General features: G+C 44.4%; 1 protein-coding gene across 3 annotated transcripts in view; it reads left to right on the top strand.

Moving 5' to 3' along the window:
• Positions 1 to 282: 282 nt before the first annotated feature.
• Positions 283 to 25,444, top strand: part of LOC137374434 (superoxide dismutase [Cu-Zn]-like) — a 60,887-nt gene continuing 35,725 nt past the window's right edge. Inside the window, exons 1-2 of one of the 3 annotated variants that reach the window (XM_068040544.1) lie at positions 283 to 448; positions 8,184 to 8,277. In XM_068040544.1, coding sequence (XP_067896645.1) covers positions 356 to 448; positions 8,184 to 8,277 — 187 coding nt within the window. In that variant the 5' untranslated portion in view covers positions 283 to 355. Of the gene's footprint in view, positions 449 to 468; positions 598 to 8,183; positions 8,278 to 25,444 lie in introns of those variants that run through there. The other 2 variants (XM_068040545.1, XM_068040543.1) reach the window with 2 other exon arrangements.

Genomic DNA, 25,444 nt, shown 5'->3' on the forward strand with positions numbered 1-25,444 from the left:
TCTACCCATTTCGTGGATTCATTCGGTCCCTTTTGTGCAGCGTGAGAAGGGACATTCTTAATTTCAAATGTGATAGTTGAGAATCACTTTCATGTCCCTCACCATATCATGATTCCACCGTGAATTTTCCACAGGAAATATCCACATGGGCGGAGTGCTGCGCATGTTAAAAATTCTTCTATTTTGTATTCATGTTTGCGAAGTCACTGACGAACGTACCACGTGATATCATGCAGCCCTCGGGAAGAGCCGAGTTCGAAACGCGCAATCCGCGCATGTGCGGTGGAAGGGGCGGCAGCGTGAAGCGCACGCTCACTGGCAGACTTCAGCTGGCAAAGGTGGAGCCGAGCAGACCATGATCGCGACAGGCACTTGTTTCATGAGGGGTGACCAAGCTGAGCAAGTCAGCGAGAGCTCGGTCCATGGAATGGTCACTTTTGAATGGGATGTAAGCATTATATTTAAAGATTTGTCTTTTGACTCCGTTTATAACGGATCTGTATGTCGCTGACGTGGAAAGCATCCTGTCTTTTTTTTGTACTTTCAAACCATATGGTGACAAAGCATTTGCCAACCTGTGAGGTGCGACATGATATAGTGAGTAGTGTATCAGCTATTCCTTAATTCTAGAAAATCTCCGAATAAAAGTGAGCTGGGCAATGTGTGGTATTGATATGGGAATGAAGATGTTTACGCTGTTTGATGTTGTTAAACGTAAACAGTAAATGTTGATATTTGGTACGTTGACTGGAGTTAAGGCCGCGCGAGGCGACCTGATGGCTTAACGGTTCCGAGCGCAGTGAAGCGGAGCACGACGCGCGTGCGCGGTTTTATAACGGACGCGCGAGAGGCGGGCTGTATCAGGTTTCGCACCTGCCGTTTGAAATGTCGCTCACGGTCCAGGAATTGTTGCGGGCAGTTGCTGATCTCGTGCTTAACTTCCATCGACGTTACGGTGGGAAGTCCGGGAACCCCCGCGAAAATTCTACCTCGTAGTTTTTACAAGGTTGACCTGCAACTGGGAGTCGAGGCAAGATGAGGAATGAGGCTACCCGCGGCGGAAGTTAGACGCACGGTGCCCTGGAGTTCTGCGACTTGACACTCAAATTGAGCTCACATCTATTTTCTGATCGTCACGCTGATAGAAACGCATTTAAAAACTGCTTGCCGTTACAATTGGAAAATAAGCATTGCACCAACAATACTGGATTAATTTCCACAGGGGTTCTCCCGTTGGCTGCCATGACTGGCGAAAGTCAGCAAACCATGGGAAACGGCATAAATGCCCTTGTTTATTCCGTTTCTCTGGGGTTTCTGTCATTCTGCGCATTTATAGTGGCCAAGCAGGAGAATTGCTGCAGAAATTTACGCCACAAACCTGCTACAGTATGTTTACTGTAGTTGGGATCACAGAAAAACTAGAAATGTGCAGTTAGGAGTTAGTAAAGCTTGGGGTTAAATTTTCACAAGGGTTCTGCCATATCACAGAATTTTTACAGCACAGAAGACCATTCTACCCGTCGTGTCTGTGCTGACACTCCGAAGGAGCAATTTACCTAGTGCGACTCCCCCGCCTTGTCCCCACATTCTTCCTTTCCAGATAACAATCCAATTCCCTCTTGAATGCCTCAATTGAACCTGCCTCCATCACTCTCAGGGAGTGCATTCAGATCCCAACCTTTCATAGAATCATAGCAAGCTTAAGGCACAGAAAGAGGCCAGTTGACCTGTCGTGTCTGCGGCGGCCGAAAAACGATCTACCCATTCTAATCCCACTTTCCAGCATTTGGTCCGCAACCCTGCAGATTACGGCACTTGAAGGGTGCATATCCAGACTCCTTTTTAATGAGTTGAGGGTTTCTGCCTCAACTACCCGTTCAGGCAGTAAGTTCCAGATCCCCACCACCCTCTGGGTGAAAACGTTTTTCCCTCATCTCCCCTCGAATTTTTCTACCAATCACTTTAAATCCATGCCCCCTAGTCACTGACCTCTCTGCTAAGATGAGTAGGCCCTTCACGTCCACTGTATCCAGGCCCCTCATAATTTTGTATATTTCAATCAGATCTCCCCTCAACCTTCTCTGCTCCAAGGAGAACAATCCCAGCCTATCAGATCTTTCCTCTGCATTTTTCGAGTCCTGGCAACATCCTCGTAAATCTCCTCTGTACCCTTTCGAATGCAATTACATCCTTTCGGTAATGAGGTCACCAGGACTGCACACAGTACTCAAGTAACCAATGAGTTATACAGTTCCATCATAACTTCCCTGCTCTAATATTTTATACCTCGGCTAATAAAGGAAATATTCCATATGCCTTCTTAACCACCTTATCAACCTGTTCTGCTACCTGCAGGGATCTGTAGGCATTCGCTCCAAGGTCCCTCACTTCCTCTACACTTCTCAGTATCTTCCCATTAATCGTGTATGCCTTTGCCTTGTTTGATCTCCCCAAATGCATCAACTCACACTTCTCCAGGTTGAATTCCATTTGCCACTTTTCTGCCCATCTGACCAGACCATCAATATCTTCCTGTAGCCTACAGCTATCCTCCTCACTATTTACCACACGGTCAATCTTTGTGTTGTCTGCAGACTTCTTGATCATGCCCCCTATATTTACATCCAAATCGTTAATATATATCACAAAAAGCAGGGGACACAGTACTGAGCCCTGCAGAACGCCACTGGACACTGCCATCCAGTCGCAAAAACACCTGTCAACAATTACCCTTTGTTTCTTGCAATAAGCCAATTTTGTATCCACCTTGCTGCATTTCCCTGGATCCCATGGGCTTTTATTTTTTTAACCAGTCTGCTATGTGGGACCTTGTCAAAAGCCTTGCTAAAATCCATGTAGACCACATCAACTGCAGTACCCTCATCTATCTTCCTTATTACTTCTTCAAAAAATTCAATCAAGTTGGTCAAACAAGATCTTCTCTTGACAAATCCATGCTGACTATCCTTGATTAACCTGTGCCTTTCTAAGTGACAGTTTATCTTGTCTCTCAGAATAGATTCCAATAATTTTCCCACTGCTGAGGTTAGACTGACTGGGGGCCTGTAATTATTCGGTCTATCCCTCACTCCCTTTTTAAACAGAGGTACAACATTAGCAGTTCTCCAATCCTCCTGCTCCACACCTGTATCAGTGAAGGCTGGAAAATGATGGTCTTGCTTCCTTTAACAGCCTGGGGTACATTTCATCTGGCCCTGGTGACTCATCAACTTTCAAGGATGCTAATCCCATTAATATTTCCTCTCTTCCAATGTTTATCACATCCAATACTTCACACTCCTCTTCCTTAACTACAATATCTGCATCGTCCCCCTCTTTTGCGAAGACAGATGCAAAGTGTTCATTAAGAACCATACACATCTTCCACCCCTAAATGTAAGTTACCATTTTGGTCTTTTATGGGCCCTACTTTCTCCTTAGTTATCCCCTTACTCTTAATGTATTGATAAAACATTTTCGGGTTCACCTTGATTTTGCTTGCCAATATTCTTTCATGCCATCACTTTGCTTTCCTAATTTCCTTTTTGATTTCACCCCTCCATTTTCTATACTCATTTCAGTTTTCTGTGGTATTGAGATCTTGGTGTCGGACATAAGCTTCCTTTTCTGCCTTATCTTACCCTGTGAGCTCCTCAACATCCATGGGGCTCTAGATTAGGCCGTCTCACCCTTTTTTCTTTGTGGGGATATGTTTACTCTGAACCCCTTCAATCTCCCCTTTGAATGTCTGCCACTGCTGTGATACTGATTTACCTTCAAGTCGCTGATTCCAGTTCACTTTCACTAAATCACTCCTCAGTTTTGTAAAATTGGCTTTGCCGCAGTTGAGAACTCTATCTGTTCTATCTCTGTCCTTTTCCATAATTATGTAAAAACTGACTGAATTATGATCACTACCATGAAAATGCTCTCCCATTGCCATTCCTTCCACTTACCCATCTTCATTTCCTAAAACTAAGTCTAAAACTTCGCCCTGTCTTGTTGGACTTGCTACATACTGGCCAAAAAAGTTCTCCTGAATGCCTCAAGAATTCTGCTCCCTCAATTCCTTTCATGCTAAAACTATCCCAGTTAATATTGGGGTAGATAAATTTCCCTACTATTACTGCCCTATTGTTCTTGCACTTCTCAGAGATTTGCCTGATATATCTGCTCTTCTATCTCCTTCTGACTGTTTGGGGCCATATTGTACATTCCCAGTAGTGTGATTGCCCCTTTTTTGTTCCTTACCTCAATCCATATTGCCTCATTTGATGAACCTTCCAACATATCATCCCTCCTCACAGCTGTAATAGTTTCCTTAACCAATATTGCCGCTCCTTCTCCTTTCTTATCCCCCTCCCTATCACGTCTGAAAACCCTGTAACCAGGAACGTTGAGCTGCCATTCCTGTCTCTCCTTAAGCCATGTTTCTGTAATAGTTGCATGAAATTTTAGTGGAAGAACCGTGAACACCCTAGCGCCATTTAGACCATTTTTTCTGCAGCACTTCTGCTGAAGTTATAGGGGATGAACAGGAGAAGCCCCATAGAAATTTGCCATCAATTAAAAGTGAAACAGAGGGAAAGAAATCCAACTTATGGCAGCACATTGTACATCCATAAAATAGGTGTTAGCCCCCTGAAATTCACATCGCAATCTATTGGACTTGAGCTGGACTGAAAGTGCATTGGATTGCATATTAGTCGATTTCTCGCCTTCCCTAACTGGAGAGCTGCAGTTTGCCACTGCCATTTAAATGAGGCCTGAAGCTGAATTTGACACATGCTTCAGGCTGGCATGTACCAGCACCCGGAGCAGCCACTGTGCCAAATTTCTCCCCTCATCGGCAGTGAATGAAATGAACAGTAACAATTCTATCAGTTACGGAAAGTTGCCTTTTAAAATTCTTAATCTAATTGTGTGTTTGTAATAAAATTTGAAATTCTGTTTCTGCCAAGCTGTTCCAGTTCAGTTACAACACTAGAATCTACTCAACGATGCAGAAAATTGCTGGGATCTGTCTTGTCCACAAGAAGCAGGACAAATCCAACCTGGACGGTTACTGTTTATAATCCCAGAAGAGTTTAAAGGATTAAAAGATGTGCATTTTCAGGCTTTAATTTATAAAGGAAGGTCTGAATGATGTTTGCATGTCAACCTGCAGCCCAGATCAAGTACCCAAACAGCCCTGCAAGTAGCTATTAAACTAAGTACAGCTCTAGACTTTTACGACACTGTCTTATTTTAGGCTGCAATTTGGAGCTCCTATAATGTCACCCATGGAGTCATCTAAGTCTGCATTTGCCAGGTCACCCATAACTTCAAGGCAGCAGTGCTCACTCATACCTGTATCCTCCCCTCCACCTAGTTGGGCTGTCAATCATACCCTTAATCCTGTAGCTAGATGCTCTTTGGTTCGATAACAAGAGGCCAGAGGTCCTCTTGCTCTTTCCCTGTTTCAACTCTTACAAGTTCAAGGTACATCAATGCTAGTCACTTCTGTAAGTGGTTTGAGTGATTTATATTTGGGGGAATTCCCATTCTGCCCAATGCGTATGCTGTAGTGTAATCCAGAGATGTAAAAATAGCCTTGTGATCCATACAGGATATTCATGTCTTTCACATGTGTATCACTCCCATCCATTTGGAGGCAGACTGAGAAAACACTTGGTAAAAATGATGAGGTACAAATTGTTAGTTGATGTATTTCACAGCATTTGAACATACAGTTTTGGTTGTCTAATTTTAACTCAGTCAGTATAACATGTCTTTGCATAATGCAAAATAAGTAGTGGGTAAGCTTCCTTGACATAAAATAACTTCTAACTATCTTACTGAATTCTAACCTATGAAGCCTGGTGAAAGCTATCTCTAAAGGCTTTTTCATTGGGAGAAAAACACCTGACTCACTTTAAAAATTTTTTTCCCTATGTTCACAATTGGAGGCAGGGCCGAGCACTCAGTTAGGGCTCTCCAAACACAATGGGGTGGATCTTAGTAAAACCAGTGATAGCAAGTCAGGAGTTTGTTTTGCATTATTGCACAAAGTCAAGATCTACCATAATGGGTCTGAGATGTTTGCTAAGGTAGGCCAATGAATTGCTTATTGTTTTCTGTTTTTGGGAAGAAACTCCCAACATCTAGACTATTAGCATTTTAACCATCTTTTGTCTCAGTGCTTTTTAAAAATTAGTGAATATACAGCTTTAAAAACCTAAGTTTTAAATGCAACTCTTATGTGGAAAATAGGTCAAAAAATCTGGGGCACTGTTCCCTCTTTCACTCCCCCTCCTCTACATTCTTTTTCAAGTGTGAATTAATGGCTCCTTTCTAACTTGGCTGGAATTGCATCCTGCCATGTGGCCACAATTTTTCCACTTTTCAAAATACTATAAGCAATCATGTATTTGTCAACTATAAAACTAAGTTAAAAACTAAGTTAAAAAATAAAAAAAGCTTTCCATTAAAAAGGTTTTAAATTGCTGAGGCATTTAACCAAAAAATACATTTTTACATAAGATAATTAGTTTAAATGCTTCGAAAGGATTTGTTGCCCAAGAATCCAGTTGTGGTTCAGTTACCGTGAAGAAAGGTCACTGAGAAGAAAGCTCCCAAAAAAGGGGGGGGGGGGGGGTTGGTGGTGGGTGTGGGGAACAGGGATCTCAGGGGTTGTAGGATCAGAGGTTGTAATCTAAGGATTCGGCCTGAGGAGTCATGAGGACAGAGGTTATGCATCATGATCTGAAGGAAATGAGATGTGAGGTATCCTTAAGACCAGTCCCTGTAACATCAATCAATTTGGATTGGCCACGATGCCATTTTAGGTGGCTGATGCTAATGGGAGGCCTGGAAACAGGCACAAAAATTGCATATTAAAGACATAGAAACATAGAAAATAGGAGCAGGAATAGACCATTCGGCCCTTCGAGCTTGCTCCGCCATTCATTATGATCATGGCTGATCATCCAACTCAGTAACCTGTTCCTGCTTTCGCCCCATATCCTTTGATCCCTTTAAACCCAAGAGCTGTATCTAACTCCTTGAAAACATACAATGTTTTGGCCTCAATTGCTTTCTGTGGTAGCGAATTCCACAGGTTCACCACTCTCTGGGTGAAGAAATTTCTTCTCATCTCAGTCCTGAATGGTTTACCCCGTATCCTTAGACTGTGACCCCTAGTTCTGGACTCCCCCACCATTGGGAACATCCTTCCTGCATTTACCCTGTTAGAATTTTATAGGTTTCTATGAGATCCCCCCTCATTCTTCTGAACTCCAGCGAATATAATCCTAACCGACACAATCTCTCCTCATAGATAGGAAAAAATGATGGACAATTGGGAATGGCTGGTGGAATTAGGAAGCAGAATTGAAAGACTCGTGCCATAGAACCACTTAATAGCTAAATCTCAAAACCACATTTGGACAGGCAATTTTTTAACTTATCAACCTCAGTTGACATGGATTTTTAATATAAATGTTTTCCTAGGCAGGTTGAATTTTATATGTTGGCATAAAAAGCATTACTCAAAAAGGTGACATGGTAAGATTTATGGATATGAAAGGGAGGTTTTATCTTGCTGCGGTTGGGTGCCTGTCATCACCAGTGGGAGGCCCGAGTGATTTTAATGGCCAGGCCTCATTAGCATTTGATTGTCAGGTTACCCACTCGCTCGCATTGGTGATGAGTAGCCGCCCACTTGTAGGACCTCCCAATGACTATTTAAAATGTGAATACACCTTTTAAAGAGAAGCTACATTGGTGAATATGTCTCTGGTTTTGCTGGAGACATCTCAGTGTTGAAAATGAGTCAGAGACATGCCGATAGGTTCTCGGACGTTTCCATGGAGGGCCTACTTGAGGGCATGGAGAGATATATTTGAAGGAAACAAAGCTGCCAAAAAATAACTTGTTGAAGGCCTGGTGAGAAATGGCAGAGTTAGTAAACTCTTGGATCATCTCCTCCAGGACCTGAATTCCACATTGGAAATGCTTAATTGACCTGAGCAGAGTAGTAAGAGTGAGAACAGGCCTCTGTATCTCCATTTTTCTACATTACATGAGGCAACAGGATTTCTCCCTCCCAATTCCAGCACGCTTACACTCCTTCACCTGAACTACTTGTTTTTCATTATAAAAATCATGTTTAATTACTTGAATATGGAATTTTTATTTTGTAGGAAACTGAAGAAGTGCTCATAAAAGGAACCATTGAGGGATTGAAACCAGGAAAGCATGGACTTTATGTTTGTGCTTTGGGAAACATTACTGATGGTGCGTATTGTGTGCAGCCATAATGTTCTGTTTCCAAATAACCAGTAATTCCTAATATGCAATAACCAATACACTAATTTCTTCATTTGGAAAGATATGGATTAATCAAAGACAGCATGGATTTGTTAAGGGAAGGTCATGTCTAACTAACAAATGAATTTTTTGAGGAGGTAACAAGGAGTGTCGATGAGATTAGTGCATTTGATGTAGTCTTTATGGATTTTAGCAAGGCTTTTGATAAGCCCACATGGCAGGCTGGTGACAAAAGTAAAAACCCATGGAATCCAAGGTAAAGTGACAAGTTGGATCCAAAATTGTCTCAGATGCAGGAAGCAAAGGGTAATGGTCGATGGGTGTTTTTGTGACTGGCAGGCTGTTTCCAGTGGGGTTCCACAGGGCTCAGTACTAGGTCCCTTGCTTTTTGTGGTATATATCAATGATTTGGACTTGAATGTAAGGGGTAAGATTAAGAAGTTTGCAGATGATACAAAAGTTTGCAGTGTGGTTGACAATGAAGAAGAAAGCTGTAGACTGCAGGAAAATATCAATCTGTCAGGTGGGCGGAACAGTGGCAAAAGGAGTTCAGTCTGGAGTGGTGTGTGGTAATGCATCTGGGGAAGGCTAACAAGGCAAGGGAATACACAGTAAATGGTAGGATACTGAGAAGTGTAGAGAGACAGACCTTGGAGTGCATGTCCACAGATCCCTGAAGGTGACTGGACAGGTAGCTAAGGTGGTCAAGAAGGCATACGGGACATAAAATATAAGTGCTGAAAGGTTATGCTGGAACTGTATAAAACACTAGTTAGGCCACAGCTGGAGTATTACATGCAGTTAGGAAAGATGTAATTGCACTGGAGAGGGTTCAGAGGAGATTTAGGAGGATGTTACCTGGACTAGAGAATTTTAATTATGAAGAAAGATTAGAATTGCTCGAGGGCTGTTTTCTTTGGAACCGAGGAGGCTGAGGAGAGACCTAATTGAAGTATATAAAATTATGAGGGCTTTAGAGAGTGTGGATAGGAAGGCCCTATTCCCCTTGGTTGAGGGGTCCATAATTAGGAGGCATAGATTTAGGGTAAGAGGTAGGAATTTTAGAGGGTGGTGGGATCTTGGTACTCACTGCCTGAAAGGATGGAAGAGGCAGAAAACCTCATAACATTTAAAAAGTACTTGGATATGCATCTGGAGTGCTGTAACCTACAAGGCCACGGACCAAGAGCTGGAAAGTGGGACAAGGCTGGATTGTCGGCCGGTGTGGACCTAATGAGTCGAATAGCCTCCTTCCATGCTGTAAATTTCTGAGATTCTAATACATGCAAGATAAATAAATCTGAACAATTCTAAGTTTTCATTGTTATAGTTGTGGTTAAAAGGCTTCTCCAGTTCTTAAAAGATAATTTTCAGCTGAGGCGGATGGCACTTCTCCCGGTTGAAATTAATAACCCTTTATTTCCTGTTTGCAATGTTAAGATACTATAGAATTTTTGGAGAGGTGGGGAGAATGCAGAGGTGGGATTGGCCAGGATTCCCTAATCATTAATCACCACTAAAGTGTGGATACATGGACAAAGGATGAAGACATGCCTCATGGCCTGTGATGATCTCATTGGTCAAATGGTCTGTTGGCATTCGTTTTCTGAATTCATATCTGAAGAGTGGCTCTTTAAACATTGTACCACCAGGCTGTTAGCTCTTCATGGTAGAAGACACAAAAAAATTCCAGTAATTATGGAGAACCAAGGGTCTAGCGACAAGCAAATCAGAAGGCAAATGGTGTGTTATCTTTTATTACAAAGGGATTGGAGTACAAGAATAAAAAAGTCTTACCACAGTTATACAGGGAAGTGGTGAGGTCACACCTGGGGCCGAATTTTACTTTGACACGCAATTCAGCGACAGCCAGTCAACTAAGCCTAATGAGCCGTGACACTCAACCAAATGCATGGTTGTTGACGGGCCTGGAGTTGGGGAGTACGTTGTCGGGTGACACCTCGATGGGTACTGTTACCATTTTTAAAGCACTGTCTGCTGTGTATTGCGCTCTGCACTGTGAAGGCTTGGAAGAGGAGGAGGTGATTGCAAAACTGAAGAGATTGCTGAGAGGAGACCCCAGGCGGCTGCACGCTTCCCTGATGCCTCCTACCAGGTGCTTTTGAAGTCTGCAAGGGAGAGCAGGGACATATTGTTCCTAAGGGACAGGAGGAGGAGGAGACCTGGGAGCCAAACCAAGCAAGTCTGACTCCAGATTGTAGAGGAGGTCAGCAGCCGTGGGGTCACGCCACGCACATGGATTCAGTGCTGCAAGTGGCTCAAAGACCTCATCCGGGCTGTGAAAGTAAGTACCTTTTAATGTCTTCATCCTCTTGGGCCTTGCACCTGGCAAAGCAGGACAATGTGTTGGGAGGAGAGGGATCAACCCCTCCAGACGTGGGCAAAGGGTCAGGGGATGCAAGCTGACTAACAGTGGCATGGCAAGGTGGCCTTGAAAGGAAGTCCCTTGTCATACACAATCTCGTGAGGTCCCTGAAAAGGGGACACAGGCAGGAGGCATCTGTGCTGCCCCATCAGTGGCAGCTGGACTGGCAGTAGCCTTTGTGTTAGGATAGATGTCTCTGGGGGACCAACAGCTCCCTTCCCTCTGCAGGAGAAGATGGCATAAATCAGAGAGAGTGGGCCAAGACCAACGGTGGGCTGCCCATTCTGATGGAGGAGGCCATGGAGTTCGCTGGATTGCAAGACGGCCTAAGCATTGCGGATGGAGGGGTGGGGGGGGCACCTTCCTAAGACAGTGAGTAAGATCACCATGGCCTACAAGGCTACATCTGCAGCGATGGAGCAATGCTGCTCATCAGGCATCTGTTCCCCGCAGGGGTCTACATCTTAGGAGTCTGTGTGATGGCGGGAGGGCAGGCCCTTAACCCTTGTGTGTCTCTGCTCTCACATGCAGGTCAAGCGGTTTCTAATCAAACAGCTTCTGAATCCGCGGGGGAACCTGCCACCTCTGAGGAAGTAGCCTCAGAGCGTCCATCAGCACCTCATGCTCCACCCTCCACCAGCACAGATACTTGCACCTTGGTGGGTTTGCGCTCGAATTTAGATCTTGGCATACAGCCTGGTGAGCACAGCACGCACATGCCCAAGCAGCTGATGAAGGCTGTGACATCCCAGGCCTCTGACAGTCAGAGGGCTGTGGGAGGCCAGGCTTATGATGTGCCTCTGATCTCAGCAGCATCGTGGGAAATGCTGCAGGGAGAGGTCCAGTAAAATATGGCAGGGATGCCAGAGGCAATGCATGTTGTTACAACCAAAGCGAGAGGAGTGCAGTGTTGTTTCTAGTTCCACTTCTGCACAGGTCACAACATATACTTAAATGTTTACCTAGATACCAATGCAGTCAATCTACTCTACTCTTTATCCCAGAGTAAAATACACTGACCAGGTTTCTTAAATAAAAAACAAAATTATCAGTTTATTACAAAACAAGACTTAACCAGTCACAAAGCACAGCATTAACACACAGATTGATGAGTCCCTCACGCGCACAGACACACACACACACGCACAATAATAAAAGCAAAATATTGCGGATGCTGGAAATCTGAAACAAAAACAAGAAATGCTGGATTCACTCAGCAGGTCTGGCAGCATCTGTGGAAAGAGAAGCAGAGTTAACGTTTCGGGTCAGTGACCCTTCTTCGGAACTGACAAATATTAGAAAAGTCACAGATTATAAACAAGTGAGGTGGGGGTTGGGCAAGAGATAACAAAGGAGAAGGTGCAGATTGGACCAGGCCACATAGCTGACTTGCTGATGTTCAATATTCAGTATATTCACACCTAATCTGTACTAATACTTTGTCTTTCAACACACCATTAACATATTGTTTGCCTTTGCTCCGTGACCTTTTGGTCAGCTATGTGGCCTGGTCCAATCTGCACCTTCTCCTTTGTTATCTCTTGCCCAACCCCCACCTCACGTTTATAATCTGTGACTTTTCTAATATTTGTCAGTTCCGAAGAAGGGTCACTGACCCGAAACGTTAACTCTGCTTCTCTTTCCACAGATGCTGCCAGACCTGCTGAGTGAATCCAGCATTTCTTGTTTTTGTCACACACACACTGGTTAACCAAAAAATAGAGATTTTCTCTTTAGAGCTCTGTTACAAAAAAAACAGCAGAAAAAGAATACTTTGGCCAAATACTTGCTAATTCTTGAAAAAAAAGACATTAAAAGATGTCAGATGTCCCTTTTTTGACTGACGTCCAGGTATACGATGACAGGTCACTGGGATCCTTTTCTGGAGCAATTAGTTCAGGCAGCATCAAGGATTTATCTGGCAGATTTTTCCAGCATCTCAGGAGAAATGCGACAACAGGGGTTTCAGGCAGGCCTTTCAGGAGGAATGCAGTATCAATTTCTCTATTTCTTACACTCACTTCTAAGAGCTTCTCAAAGAGATGGAAAAACTGGCAGGCTTTTCAAAGAGAGGAAGAAGGCTGAGTTGGGGTTTTGTCCTTGGCAGGTTGATTTTTTAACTCCTTTTCACAACACTATCCATATCCCAACTGCCTGTCCAAAGCAAGACCAAAACAAGATCAAGAGTCAAGCCACTTGACCTCTATAAATCTTGACCTGTCACTTCCCTGTAAACATCTTCCCCAAGTCTCTGCTGTTCACTGCTCAAAGCACATGACTTGCAGTAAATGTTTTCAAACATCCTCTCATTAACCCTTTTTTTAAAAAAAAACACATCCATGGACTCCTTTTTAGTTTTAAAACACAAGCCTTCAAAATGTAACAAACAAAATGGAAGCACTCGTAACACTTGCGCCCTTGGAGGAATGAAACACCATTTTTAAATGTGTTTCATTACAAAGAGTGAAAAAAAAAAGAAAAATCACATTTACACACTCATACTCATTCACTCTTTACCTGTAGCTAATACAGTTCTGCTTTGTACCATCTTTGCACTCAAGATAACTCAAAGCAAAGTTAAATCCTAGACAAAGCATCTGCAATTACATTGTTTTTTCACGCAATGTGTATAATCTTTGTGATAAGGTTGCAGTAGTAAATTCCATCGGAATAATCTGCCATTCAGGTTTATGAATTTGGTACAAACATGTGGAAGAAAGCACACATCCCCGAAAACCTTTTGTTTTCTCATTGTCTTGGGGGTAGGGAGCTCCACCAATGCTTATACTTTAGCTTTTCTTGGCAACACTTGTCCTTGTCCTACCATATGCCCGAGGTAGGTTATCCTTGCTTTTGCAAATTCACTTTTGGCAAGATTTATCACTAAATCAGCTGATTGTAATTTTCTAAACAGATCTTCTGGTCGTTCCAAGTGGTCTTTCCAAGTGTAACTGTATACCAGCACATCATCAAGGTAAACCACACAGTTAGGAGCACTGGCTACCCCTTGGTTCATTAGTCTCTGAAAAGTTATCATCGATTTGAGGGTTTGATGGTTCCTTTCTAAAGCCCCTTGTGTCTGGGTGGTACGCTGAAGATTTACTTTGTTATACCCAAATTACCCATAACTTCCTGAAAAAGTTTAGACATAAAGTTGGAACCTTAATCCAACTGAATCTCAATCAATAATCCATATTTAATGAAGAACTGGATTAACTTCCCTACCACTATCTTAGCAGAGATTGTTCCCAAGGGAATGGCCTCTGCGAACCGAGTAGCTATATCCATGATAGTGAGTATATATTGGTGTCCCGCTTTTGTTTTCGGTAAATGTCCTACACAGTCTACCAACACCCTACTAAATGGTTCTCCAAAAACTGGTATGGGAATTAGAGGTACCGGTTTTATAGCAGGTTGCGGTTTTCCCACAATCTGGCATGCATGGCACGTTTTACAAAACTGCACCGCATCCTTGGAAAGACCCCACCAGTAAAAATGTCGGCTTATACGTGATTCAGTCTTCTGGATCCCCACATGTCCCACTAGAGGAATTTCATGTGCTATCCTTAATATTTCCCGGCAATGTTTTGGCCGTACCACAATTTGGTGAAAAACCGTCCGTTCTTCGTCTGCAGGTCTATGAAGAGGTCTGCACTTCCTCATCAGAATCCCTTTTGTAATATAGTAGCCTTCTGGAACTCCCTTTGCCTCAGCTTCAGTTAGAGCTAATTGTGCCACTTTATTTAACTCTGGATCGGCTTGCTGAACCTTGATCAGAGAAGATTTATTGAACTTTTCCTTCGGATTATCCAAATCCCCAAAGTATGTTTCAGATATTCGACTATCTGACTGTGGCGCCAATTTTACCTCCAACAATGGAACTTGTTTAGCCATTGCTCGGGTCACTACACACGAAGGAAAAATTCCTGGAACCTTTTCCTGCAACTGTTCTGTCCCTTTGACTTCACTTGGTCTTTCCACGATTATTGAAGAAACTATTACCTTTGCTCCGGCCAAATCATTCCCAGGGGTAGGTCAACTCCATCTACAGGCAAACTATGGACAACACCTACAGTTACCGTTCCAGACACTAGGTCACACTCTAGGTGCACCCGATAGAAAGGTACGGGTATATACCATTCACTAAAACCTTGGCATTCAGTGCGCACTCTGTAGAAAAGTTATGCCTTTCCCCAGCAAAAGAGTTTGGGTGGCTCTTGTATTCCTAAGTATAACTGTAGGTTTACCTGCCTCACTTGAGGGATCAGGAGTTCCTTTTCCTTTTGACAAGAATTCCCTATAATTTTCAGGTATCTTGTTCACGACCCCCACACTCAGCAGTTTTTGTATTTAGCCTTACAGCTGCAGTCAGAGCTACAGCCTGATCTGTCATACTCTCGGTCTGGGCTCCTTTCACTGCATTGGCTTTGTGTACCCCAATAAGTCCCATGGGTTTGCCTTGCAACTTTCAGCATTCTGCACAAAGCTGTCCCGCCATATGACAATGATAACACTTGGGCTTGCGGATCTCACTTCTTTCCTCAGCATCTTCCTTTCTGGCCTGAGGAGGAGATCCTGGGTGTTCCCAGCTGTTCATTCTTGTCCCTGGCTAGTTGCCTTCCTTTCACCCTCCCACCTTCTCTCTTTCTTGGGTTTGTGAGAGTGATGGTCAAAGGGTTTGCGCTTGTAAACAAGCTCGTAATCATCGATTTCCGCTGCATGTTGAAATTTTCTGGTTCTCAACATGGGTTCTTACTAACGGAGAGAGTGAATTTTAAAATTCTTCCAGGAGCATTATTTCCCTAAGGGCCTCATACGTGGCCTCTACCTTTAGTGCCAGCATCCAACGATCAAAGTTAATTTGCTTTACCTTCTCAAATTCTATATAAGTCTGCCCAGGCTGTCTCCAGAGGTTCTGAAATTCCTGCTGCTAAGCTTCAAGGACCAATTCATAGGCAGCAAGAATAGCCTTATTTGCCATCTCATAATCTGCAAAAGCCTCCTCAGAAAGCATGGCGTAAACTTCATGAGCTCTGCCCATCAACCAGCTTTGCATAAGTAATGCCCAACTTTCCTTAGGCCACTTCATCTGTCTGGCTATCTTTTCAAAAGAAATGAAAAATGCCTCTACGTCTCTTTCTCTCAAACTTCAGGAGGGCTTGTATAAATTTAAACAGCTTTCCACTGGGTCCTGGACTGAAGTCAGATCTTGCCTCACCAGCAAGTTTCTTCATTGTCAATTCTCTTTCCTGTTCAAGCTCAATCTACTTCATCTGTAATTGAATTTAGCTAATTCAACTGAACTACCATCTGGTTCACCTTTTTCTTCCAATTGTAAATGGTGTGCTATCACCTCAACTATGTATGCTTTCTTAGACCCTGGTTTTATCTCTTAACATTGACAGTTCTGCGAAATCCTTTAGTCTAACCTTGGTTAAGTTTCTCTCATCACTCGGAGAAATCCTCCTTCCCCAGAAAGGTCGTAGCAACTAACGAAGCAATTCCAGTAGCGTAGACTTTATTGCACAAGAAACCTGTAGTTTTTTTCTTTTCCTCTTTTCAATTATTATTACCCCACTTACAATTGTACGTCGGCATTGGCTTATCCCGGACGAGCCCCCAATTATGTGTTACGACCAAGGCGGGAGGAGTGCGCTGTCGTTTCTAGTTCCACTCTCCACAGGTCACAGCATCTATTTAAGTGTTTACCCAGATACCGATGCACTCAATCATATACCCTACTCTTTGTCCCAGAATAAAATACACCAACCAGGGGTTTCTTTCATAAACAACAAAATTATCAGTTTGTTATAAAACAAGATTTAACCAGTAATGCAGCAAAGCATTGACACACAGATTGCAGTATGAAAGTTCCCTTTTTACCTGAGCCCCTCACACACACACACACACGTTAACCGAAAAATAGAGATTTTCTCTTTAGAGCTCTGTTACCAAGCAAAAACAAAAAGTGGTTAGCACTGCAGCCTCACAGCTCCAGTGACCTGGGTTTGGCTCTGGGTACTGCCTGTGCAGAGTTTGCAAGTTCTCCCTCTGACTGTGTGGGTTTCTGCTGGATGCTCTGGTTTCCTCCCACAGCCAAAGACTTGCAGGTTGATAGGTAAATTGGCCATTGTAAATATGCCCCTAGTGTAGGTAGGTGGTAGGAGAACTGTGGGATGTGGTAGGGAATATGGGATTAATGTAGGATTAGTATAAATGGCTGGTTGATGGTTGGCACAGACTTGGTGGGCTGAAGGGCCTGTTTCAGTGTTGTATCTCTCTATGACTCTACTTTGGCCAAATACTTGCTAATTCTTGAAGAAAAAAAGAGAAGATATGGAAAGATATTTTTTTGTCTGGCATCCGGGTACACGGTGACAGGTCACTGGGATCCTTTTCTGGAGCAATTTATTTAGGCAACGTCAAAGATTTATCTGGCAGATTTTTCCAGCATCTCAGGAGAAATGCGACAACAGGTTTCAGGCAGGCCTTTCAGGAGGAATGCAGCATGAATTTCTCTATTTCTTACACTCACTTCTAAGAGCTTCTCAAAGAGATGGAAAAACTAGCAGGCATTTCAAAGAGAGGGCTTTTCAAAGAGGGAGAAGGCTGAATTAGGGTTTTGTCGTTGGCAGATTGATTTTTGAACTTTTCAAAACATTGTCCATACCCCAACTGTCTGTCCAAAGTGAAACCAAAACAATATCAAGAGTCAAGCCTCCTGACCCCTATAAATCTTGACCTGTCACTTCTCTGTAAACTTCTTCCCCAGGTCAGCAAGGTCTCTGCTGTTCACTGCTCAAAGCACGTGACTTTCAGTACATGTTGTTTTCAAATATCCTCTCATTAACCCTTTAAAAAAATGGACTCCTTTGCAGTTTTAAAACATAAGCCCTCAAAATTTAGCAAAAGAAATGGAAGCACTCGTAACAATGTCCAAGGGCAGACAATGGAGGAGTCCATCCAGGCATTGAGCTCAATATTGTCTCTGACTGGTGCACGAGTGGCGTCCTCCCTTGAGAGATTGGTCGCTGTAATGGAGAGCCAAATCCAGCAGAGCACTCAGTATCTGCAGGGCATTCGTGCCGACCTGCATACTCTCGTCTTGACCACTGCTGCAAGGCAGCAGTGGCAAAGCGAGACAGGGACAGGAGACCTGGAGTTACCACCAGGTCCACTTCACTCTCCAGTCTGGAGGTAGGCAGAGGTCTGCCTTGCCAGGAAGGAGGAACAGCTGCCTGTCACATCTAAGTGCTCCTCCTAGGGTGCTCTTGTTTCAGCTAGCTGCTCTTCTGCCCCTCTGCCCATGTTTCCAGAAGCTCCTGCCATCAGAGGGCGGTACTGGTTCTATGCAGAAGGCCCTCAGCCTGCTGGGATCCTCCAGGCCTGAGACATCCCGAGGGCAACCGCCAAGGTCATCCTTAGCCATGCGGCAGCATGGTCAACAGCCAGTCTCCACCTCTGTTGTCTGCCTAGCATAACAGGGTTATTGTTGTTGAGTGTGTCTTTCACATGTAAGGGCAGACTCTATTGTGAATGTTAAGCATAGACTCGCTTCCTTTCTCTTCCATCGAGGCTTTGGCTCTTTGCTGTAGCCCAGCCGATAGGAACAGGCTGGAGGTGACAGAACATGCTGCGAGGGGTCAACTCTGGTGCCTCACAGAAGTGCTCTGCATAAATATTCAATAAGCCAATTCATCCTTAAGGAAGGAAGGTGACAACATGGCTGCATAAAGGTAGGTTTTATTGGTCAAAGTAGAACTGGCAGTAAGGATCAAAGAAATTGAGAATGTATAAAGGCATCGTGAGCCTTGCACATATCTCATGGCCACTCTCCTGTTGTCCCTGGGGTCCTTCATCTGGCTTTGCTTGCCCATCTTCCCGCGTCGCATCTTCATTGTCTGAGGAGGCGGTCCGCTCCTTACTTTCTTCGTTGCTCATCGGCCTCCCCTCTGCATGGCCAGTTTGTGCAGTGCACAGCAAACCATGACAATATGTGAGAACCTCGCTGGGGCATACTGAAGGGCTCCACCAGACCAATCAGGGCATCTGAATCTCATCTTGAGCAAACCAATAGCCTGCTGTAGCTTGTGTTGTCCCATGGCAGGCATTGTATCTATTCTCTGCACCTGTGTGTGGGCTCCTCACAGGCATGAGTAGCCATGTCTTCAGTGGGTAGCCATTGTCTCCAAGGGTCCATCCCTGAAGGAGGGAGGGAGGCCAGAAAAGTTCTGGCACCTGGGACAGCCTCAATATGTAGGCATCATGACAACTTCTCGGGAAGCATGCACAGATCTGCAAAACCCATTTACGGTAGTTGCGTGCCAGTTGTACATTGAGGGAGTGAAAGCCACTGTTGATGAAGGCCACTGGCTGGTATTCCAGAGCCTTGATGGCCACGTGCATGCAGTCGATGATCCCCTGCACCTGGGGTAAGCCACGATGGCCCCAAACCTGATTGTCCTCAGCTTGAGAGTTGCTATCCGTGCGGAAGCACACTACTCTCTGGCCGTCCTGAACATGGCATTGGTGACCTCTTTGAAACACTGATGGGCCACTGACTGTGAGATCCCACACATTTCCCCTGTGGATCCCTGGAATGAAGTTCAGCGTCACGGTGATTTTCAGGGCCACTGGCATTGGGTATCCAATTAGTGCCTTGGGGCACAGCTCATACTGCATCATTGCACACAGGTCTGGAGAGGCAGTCATCGTTTGCACTGCCTCTTGAACATCTGCAGGTAGTGGAACCTCGACCTGTGACCCTCTCTGGAGGGTACATCCTTCTTCATGGTGCAGCTCCTCTTTCTCTCCTCTGGGGCCTTCTCCAGCATCTGGAGGCTGCTGCTAACCCTCCTGTGGGCTCACAGGTCATTGTGGTACCTTTGCAGTTGCCTGGCCCTCCCTCCTGCTCTGCTGCACTCCGCCTTCAAAGTGGTCGCCAAAGCCTGGCTGAATGACGCCCATGAGAGGTGGCCTCTCCCTGAAAACCAGGCCTTCCCTGCCAGCGGCTCCCTCTTATTGCCCCCACTTGTGAACCTTGTGACTAGCAGGCACTTCAAAAGAGTGGCAGCAGAGAGAGAGAGAGTGGGACCAGCAGGCACATCAAAAGAGTGGCGGCAGAGAGAGAGAGAGCAAGTGAGACCAGCAGGCACTTTAAAAGAGCGGCGAGAGAAAGAGCGGGACCAGTGAGCAGTGTAAAAGAACTAGCCAGCTAGCTAGTCCAGGGCACCAGAGCAGACCGACCTCGTTCTGCGGAGAGAAAAACAAATCAAAGTGTGGCATCACAGGAAAACAAGTAGTTGATTAGTTGTTGAGTTTTTTATCGTTTATCTTTCAAAACTTGTGTAATTTTACTAATTGTAAGGTTTTATTTAATAATACTAGTTAAGCTTAATAGATTAGCTGGTGAATATTTCCTATTTAATTAATTGAGTAACTAATTAGTTAGTTATTTAAAACAATCAGGATGGCAGGGCAGGTGATGTGTTGCGGCTGCAGTATGTGGGAGCTGGTGGATGCGAGTGTGATCCACGGCAAACATGTCTGCAGTAAGTGTCTGCGGCTCAAGGAGTTTCAGCTCAGAGTCAGTGAGCTGGAGGCCAAGCTACAGACACTGTGATGCATCAAGGAGGGGGAATGTTACCTGGACACTTTGTTGCAGGAGGCAGTCACACCCCATAGGTTAGGGTCTTCAGATTTTGGTCAGTGGTCACAGACAGGAGGATATGACTGCGAGTAAAGCAGGTAAGGGGATCAAGAAGGCAGAAGTGGAGGAGGCTCATGTCCTTGCAGTTGTCCAACAGGTTTGAGGTTCTTTCAGCGTTTATGGATGAGAGCGAAGGCTGCAGGCCGGATGAGCAAACTGACAATGACACCATGGTACAGGAAGCCATTCAAGTGGGGGGAGTAAATAGTAATGTAGTAGTAGGGGACAGTATAGTCAGGGGGATAGACACCGTTCTCTGCAGACAAGAACAAGAGTCCAGAAGGCTGTGTTGCCTGCCCAGTGCCAGGGTTCAGGACATCTGCTCAGGGCTGGAGAGGAACTTGCAGTGGGAGGGGGAAGATCCAGTTGTCGTGGTCCACGTGGGTACCAATGTCATAGATGGGACTAGCAAAGAGGTTCTGCATAGGGAGTATGAACAGCTAGGGGCTAAATTAAAATGCAGGACCTCAAAGGTAATAATCTCAGGGTTATTACCTGAGCCACAAGTAAATTAGCGTAGGGTAAATGAGTTTAGACAGTTAAATGCATGGCTCAAAGATTGGTGTGGGAGAAATGGGTTTCGATTCATGGGGCATTGGCACCAGTACTGGGGAAAGTGGGAGCTGTTACGTTGGGACAGTGTAAACCTGAACCATGCTGGGATCGGTGTTCTGGTGAGTTGTATAACTAGGGCAGTAGAGAGGGCTTTAAGTTAAATAATGGGAGTGAGGGATCAAGTGAGGGAAAATATGATAATTTAAAGAGAGAGGAGAAGGCAAGAGAGCAAGATAGCAATAAGGATAATGATATCAGGGTGGGACAGGAAGAGACAGAGAGTTTAACAGAAATTGTACATCAGCAAATAAGGTCATTGAAGGGAATAGAAGCAAAAAATGAATTAAATGTTCAATATCTGAATGCGCGAAGCATCTGCAATAAGATAATGAACTAGTGGCACAAATAGAGATACATGATTTAGATCTAATCGCCATCACAGAGACATGGTTACATGGTGATCAAAGTTGGGAAATAAATATTCGGAAAGACAGACAGGATAGCAAAGGAGGAAGGGTAGCACTGTTCGTAAAGGATGGCATTACGGCATTAGTGAGAAAGGATCTGGCCTCAGAAGATCATGGAGTACAATCAGTTTGGGTGGAAATAAGGAATAGCAAGAATCAGAAAACACTGGTGGGAGTAGTTTATAGCCCTCCTAATAGTAGTTATACCGTTGGACAGAGCATTAAACAAGAAATTATTGGAGCTTGTAACAAAGGCAATGAAATAATTCATATAGACTGGGACAATGAAATTGGCAAGAGTAGTCCAGAAGATGAGTTTGTAGAATGCTTTCGGGACAGTTTCTTCGAGCAACACGTTGTGGAGCCAACTAGGCATAAAGCTATCTTAGATCTAGTATTGTGTATTGAAGCAGGGTTAATAAGTAATGTCATAGTAAAAGATCCACTGGGGAAACAGTGATCATAATACCATTGAATTCCATGTTAAGTTTGAAAATGACATACTCCAATCACAAACAAGAATCTTAAACTTAAAGCCAATTTTTCTTGAACATCAGCAGCCTCGACCTGTAGACCCTCTCTGGAGGGTACATCCTTCTTCATGGTGCAGCTTCTGTCTCCTCTGGGGCCTTCTCCAGCATTTGAAGGCTACTGCTAACCCTCCTGTGGGCTCACAGGTCATTGCGGTGCCATTGCAGTTGCCTGGCCCTCCCTCCTGTTCTGCTGCACTTCGCCTTCAAAGTGGTTGCCAAAGCCTGCATGAATGACGCCCATGATAGGTGGCCTCCCCCTGAAAACCAGGACTTCCCTGCCAGCGGCTCCCTCTTATTGCCCCCACTTGTGAGCCTTGTGACCAGCAGGCACTTCAAAAGAGTGGCGGCAGAGAGAGAGAGAGAGCGGGACCAACGGGCACTTCAAAAGAGTGGCATGAGGGGAGAACTGGCGAAGGTAAATTGGGTAAACAGACTAAAATGTTTGGTGGTAAATGAACAGTGGGAAACATTTGAAGAAACAATTCAAAATGTTCAGCAAAAATACATTCCTTTGAAAAACAAGAACTCAGCCAGAAAGACCCATCCGTAGCTCACTCAGGAAGTTATGGATAGTATTAGATTAAAAGAAGAGGTTTACACTGTGTTGCAAAAAGGAATAGCAAATCTTGAGGATTGGAAGTGTTTTAGAAACCAACAAAGGGCCACCATAAAAATTGATGATAAAGGAAAAAATAGAATGAGAGTAAACTAGCCAGTAACATAAAAACAGATTGTAAGAGCTTTTATAGTATATCAAAAGGAAGAGAGTGGCTAAAGTAAATGTTGGTCACTTGGAAGCAGAGACGGAGAAATTATCATGTGGAATGAGGAAATGGCAGAGGAATTGAACAAATATTTTGTGTCCATCTTCACAGTAAAAGCGCAAGTTCCATACCAGATATAGGCAGTACCTAGGGGCTAAAAGATTAAGGAGATTCATATCAGCAGAGAAAAAGTATTGGAGAAACTTAAGGGATTAAAATCTGATAAATCTCCAGGACCTGATGGCCTACATTCTAGGGTTCTAAAAGAGCTAGCTGCAGATATATTGGATGCGCTAGCTATGATTTTCCAAATTCCTTGGATTCAGGTGCGGTCCCATCAGATTGGAAGTTGGCAAATGTTACACCGCTTTTCAAGAAAGGAGGGAGAGAGAAAACAGGGAACTACAGGCCAGTTCGCCTAACATCAGTTGCTGTGAAAATGCTGGAATCTGTTATGAAAGAACTCTTAACGATGCACTTGGAAAAGCACCGTATTATTAGAACAAATCATAATGGTTTTACTAAAGGGAAATCCTGTTTGACAAATTTATTAAGAGTTTTTTCAGGATGTAACTAGTAGGGTAGATAAAGAAGGGCCAGTCGATGTAGTAAACCTGGATTTCCAAAAAAACATTCAATAAGCTGCCACACAAAAGGTTAATTGGCAAGATAAGGGCTCATGGAGTTGGGGGTAATATATTAGCATAGATAGATGATTGGTTAACAGACTGGAAGCAAAGAGTGGGCATAAATGGGGCATTTTCAAGTTGGCAGGCAGTGAACAGTGGAGTGCTGCAAGGATCAGTGCTGGGGCCTCAGCTATTTACAGTCTATATTAATGATTTAGATGAAGGGACAGAGAACAATGTATCTAAGTTTGCTGATGATACAAAGGTAGGTGGAAAGGTAAGCTGTGGGGAGGACAGAGTCTGCAAAGCGATATAGACAGGTTAAGCGAGTCAGCAACAAGATGGCAGATGGAGTATAATGTAGGGAACTGTGAAATTATGCACTTTGGTCGTGAGTGTAGAATAGCAGAATATTTTTTAAAAGGTGTGAAATTTGTAAGTGTCGATGTTCAAAGTGACTTGGGTGTGCTTGCACAAGGAATGCAGAAAGTTAACATGCAGGTACAGCAAGCAATTAGGACTGCAAATGGCGTGTTGGTCTTTATTGCAAGGGGATTGGAGTACAGGAATAAGGAAGTATTGCTCCAATTACACAGGGTTTTGGTGAGACCACATCTGTAATACAGTGCGCAGTTTTGGTCTCCACATTTAAGAAAGGATATACTTTTTTATTGCATTGGAGGCAGTGAAGCGAGAGTTCACTAAATTGGTCCCTGGGCTGAGGGGGTTGTCCGATGATGAGGGACTTAAGTAAATTGGGCCTGTATTCTCTGGAGTTTAGAAGAATGAGAGGTGAACTCATTGAAACTCATTGGCTCGATAGGGTAGACACTGAGAGATTATTTCCGCTGGCTGGGGAATCTAAAACACGGGGACACAATCTCAGAATTAGGGGTTGGTCATTTAGGACTGAGATGAGGAGAAAGCTCTTCACTCAAAGGATTATGAATCTTTGGAATTCTCCACCCCAGAGTAAAGGCCTGCTCGGGTCTGCAAAAAAAAAACCCGACCTGAGCCCGACAGAACCACATCCGACCCCGCCCGATTTCCTCCATTTTTTCCAACGCCCGACCCAACCATAAGTTAACTTACCTTCCGTTTTTCACTTTCTTGCAGATTTGCACAAGCTTAAAATAACTTTCAAAACCACCTTTGTTTTTTTTTATTCATTCATGGAATGTGGGCGTCGCTGGCCAGGCCATCCCTAATTGCTGTTGAGAAGGGGTGGTGAGCTGCCTTCTTGAACCGCTGCAGTCCACGTGGGGTAGGTACACCCACAGTGCTGTGAGGAAGGGCGTTCCAGGATTTTGACCCAGCGACAGTGAAGGAACGGCGATATAGTTCCAAGTCAGGATGGTGTGTGACTTGGAGGGGAACTTGCAGGTGGTGGTGTTCCCATGCATTTGCTGCCCTTGTCCTTCTAGTTGGTAGAGGTCGCGGGTTTGGAAGGTGCTGTCTGAGGAGCCTTGGTGCGTTGCTGCAGTGCATCTTGTAGATGGTACGCACAGCTGCCACTGTGTATCGGTGGTGGAAGGAGTGAATGTTTGTAGATGGGGTGCCAATCGAGCAGGCTGCTTTGTCCTGGATGGTGTCGAGCTTCTTGAGAGCTGTTGGAGCTGCACCCATCCAGGCAAGTGGAGAGTATTCCATCACACTCCTGACTTGTAGATGGTGGACAGGCTTTGGGGAGTCAGGAGATGAGTAACTGGCCGCAGGAATCCTAGCCTCTGACCTGCTCTTGTAGCCACGGTATTTATATGGCTACTCCAGTTCAGTTTCTGGTCAATGGTAACCCCTAGGATATTGATAGTGGGGGATTCAGTGATGGTAAAGCTGTTGAATGTCAAGGGGAGATGGTTAGATTCTCTCTTGTTGGAGATGGTCATTGCCTGGCACTTGTGTGGCGCGAATGTTACTTGCCACTTATCAGCCCAAGCCTGGATATTGTCTAGGTCTTGCTGCATTTCTACACGGACAGCTTCTGTATCTGAGGAGTCACGAATGGTGCTGAACATTGTGCAATCATCAGCAAACATCCCCACTTCTGACCTTGTGATTGAAGAAAGGTCATTAATGAAGCAGCTGAAGATG

This window comes from Heterodontus francisci, chromosome 10 (genome assembly GCF_036365525.1).
Source record: "Heterodontus francisci isolate sHetFra1 chromosome 10, sHetFra1.hap1, whole genome shotgun sequence".
NCBI classification, from domain to species: Eukaryota; Metazoa; Chordata; class Chondrichthyes; order Heterodontiformes; family Heterodontidae; genus Heterodontus; species Heterodontus francisci.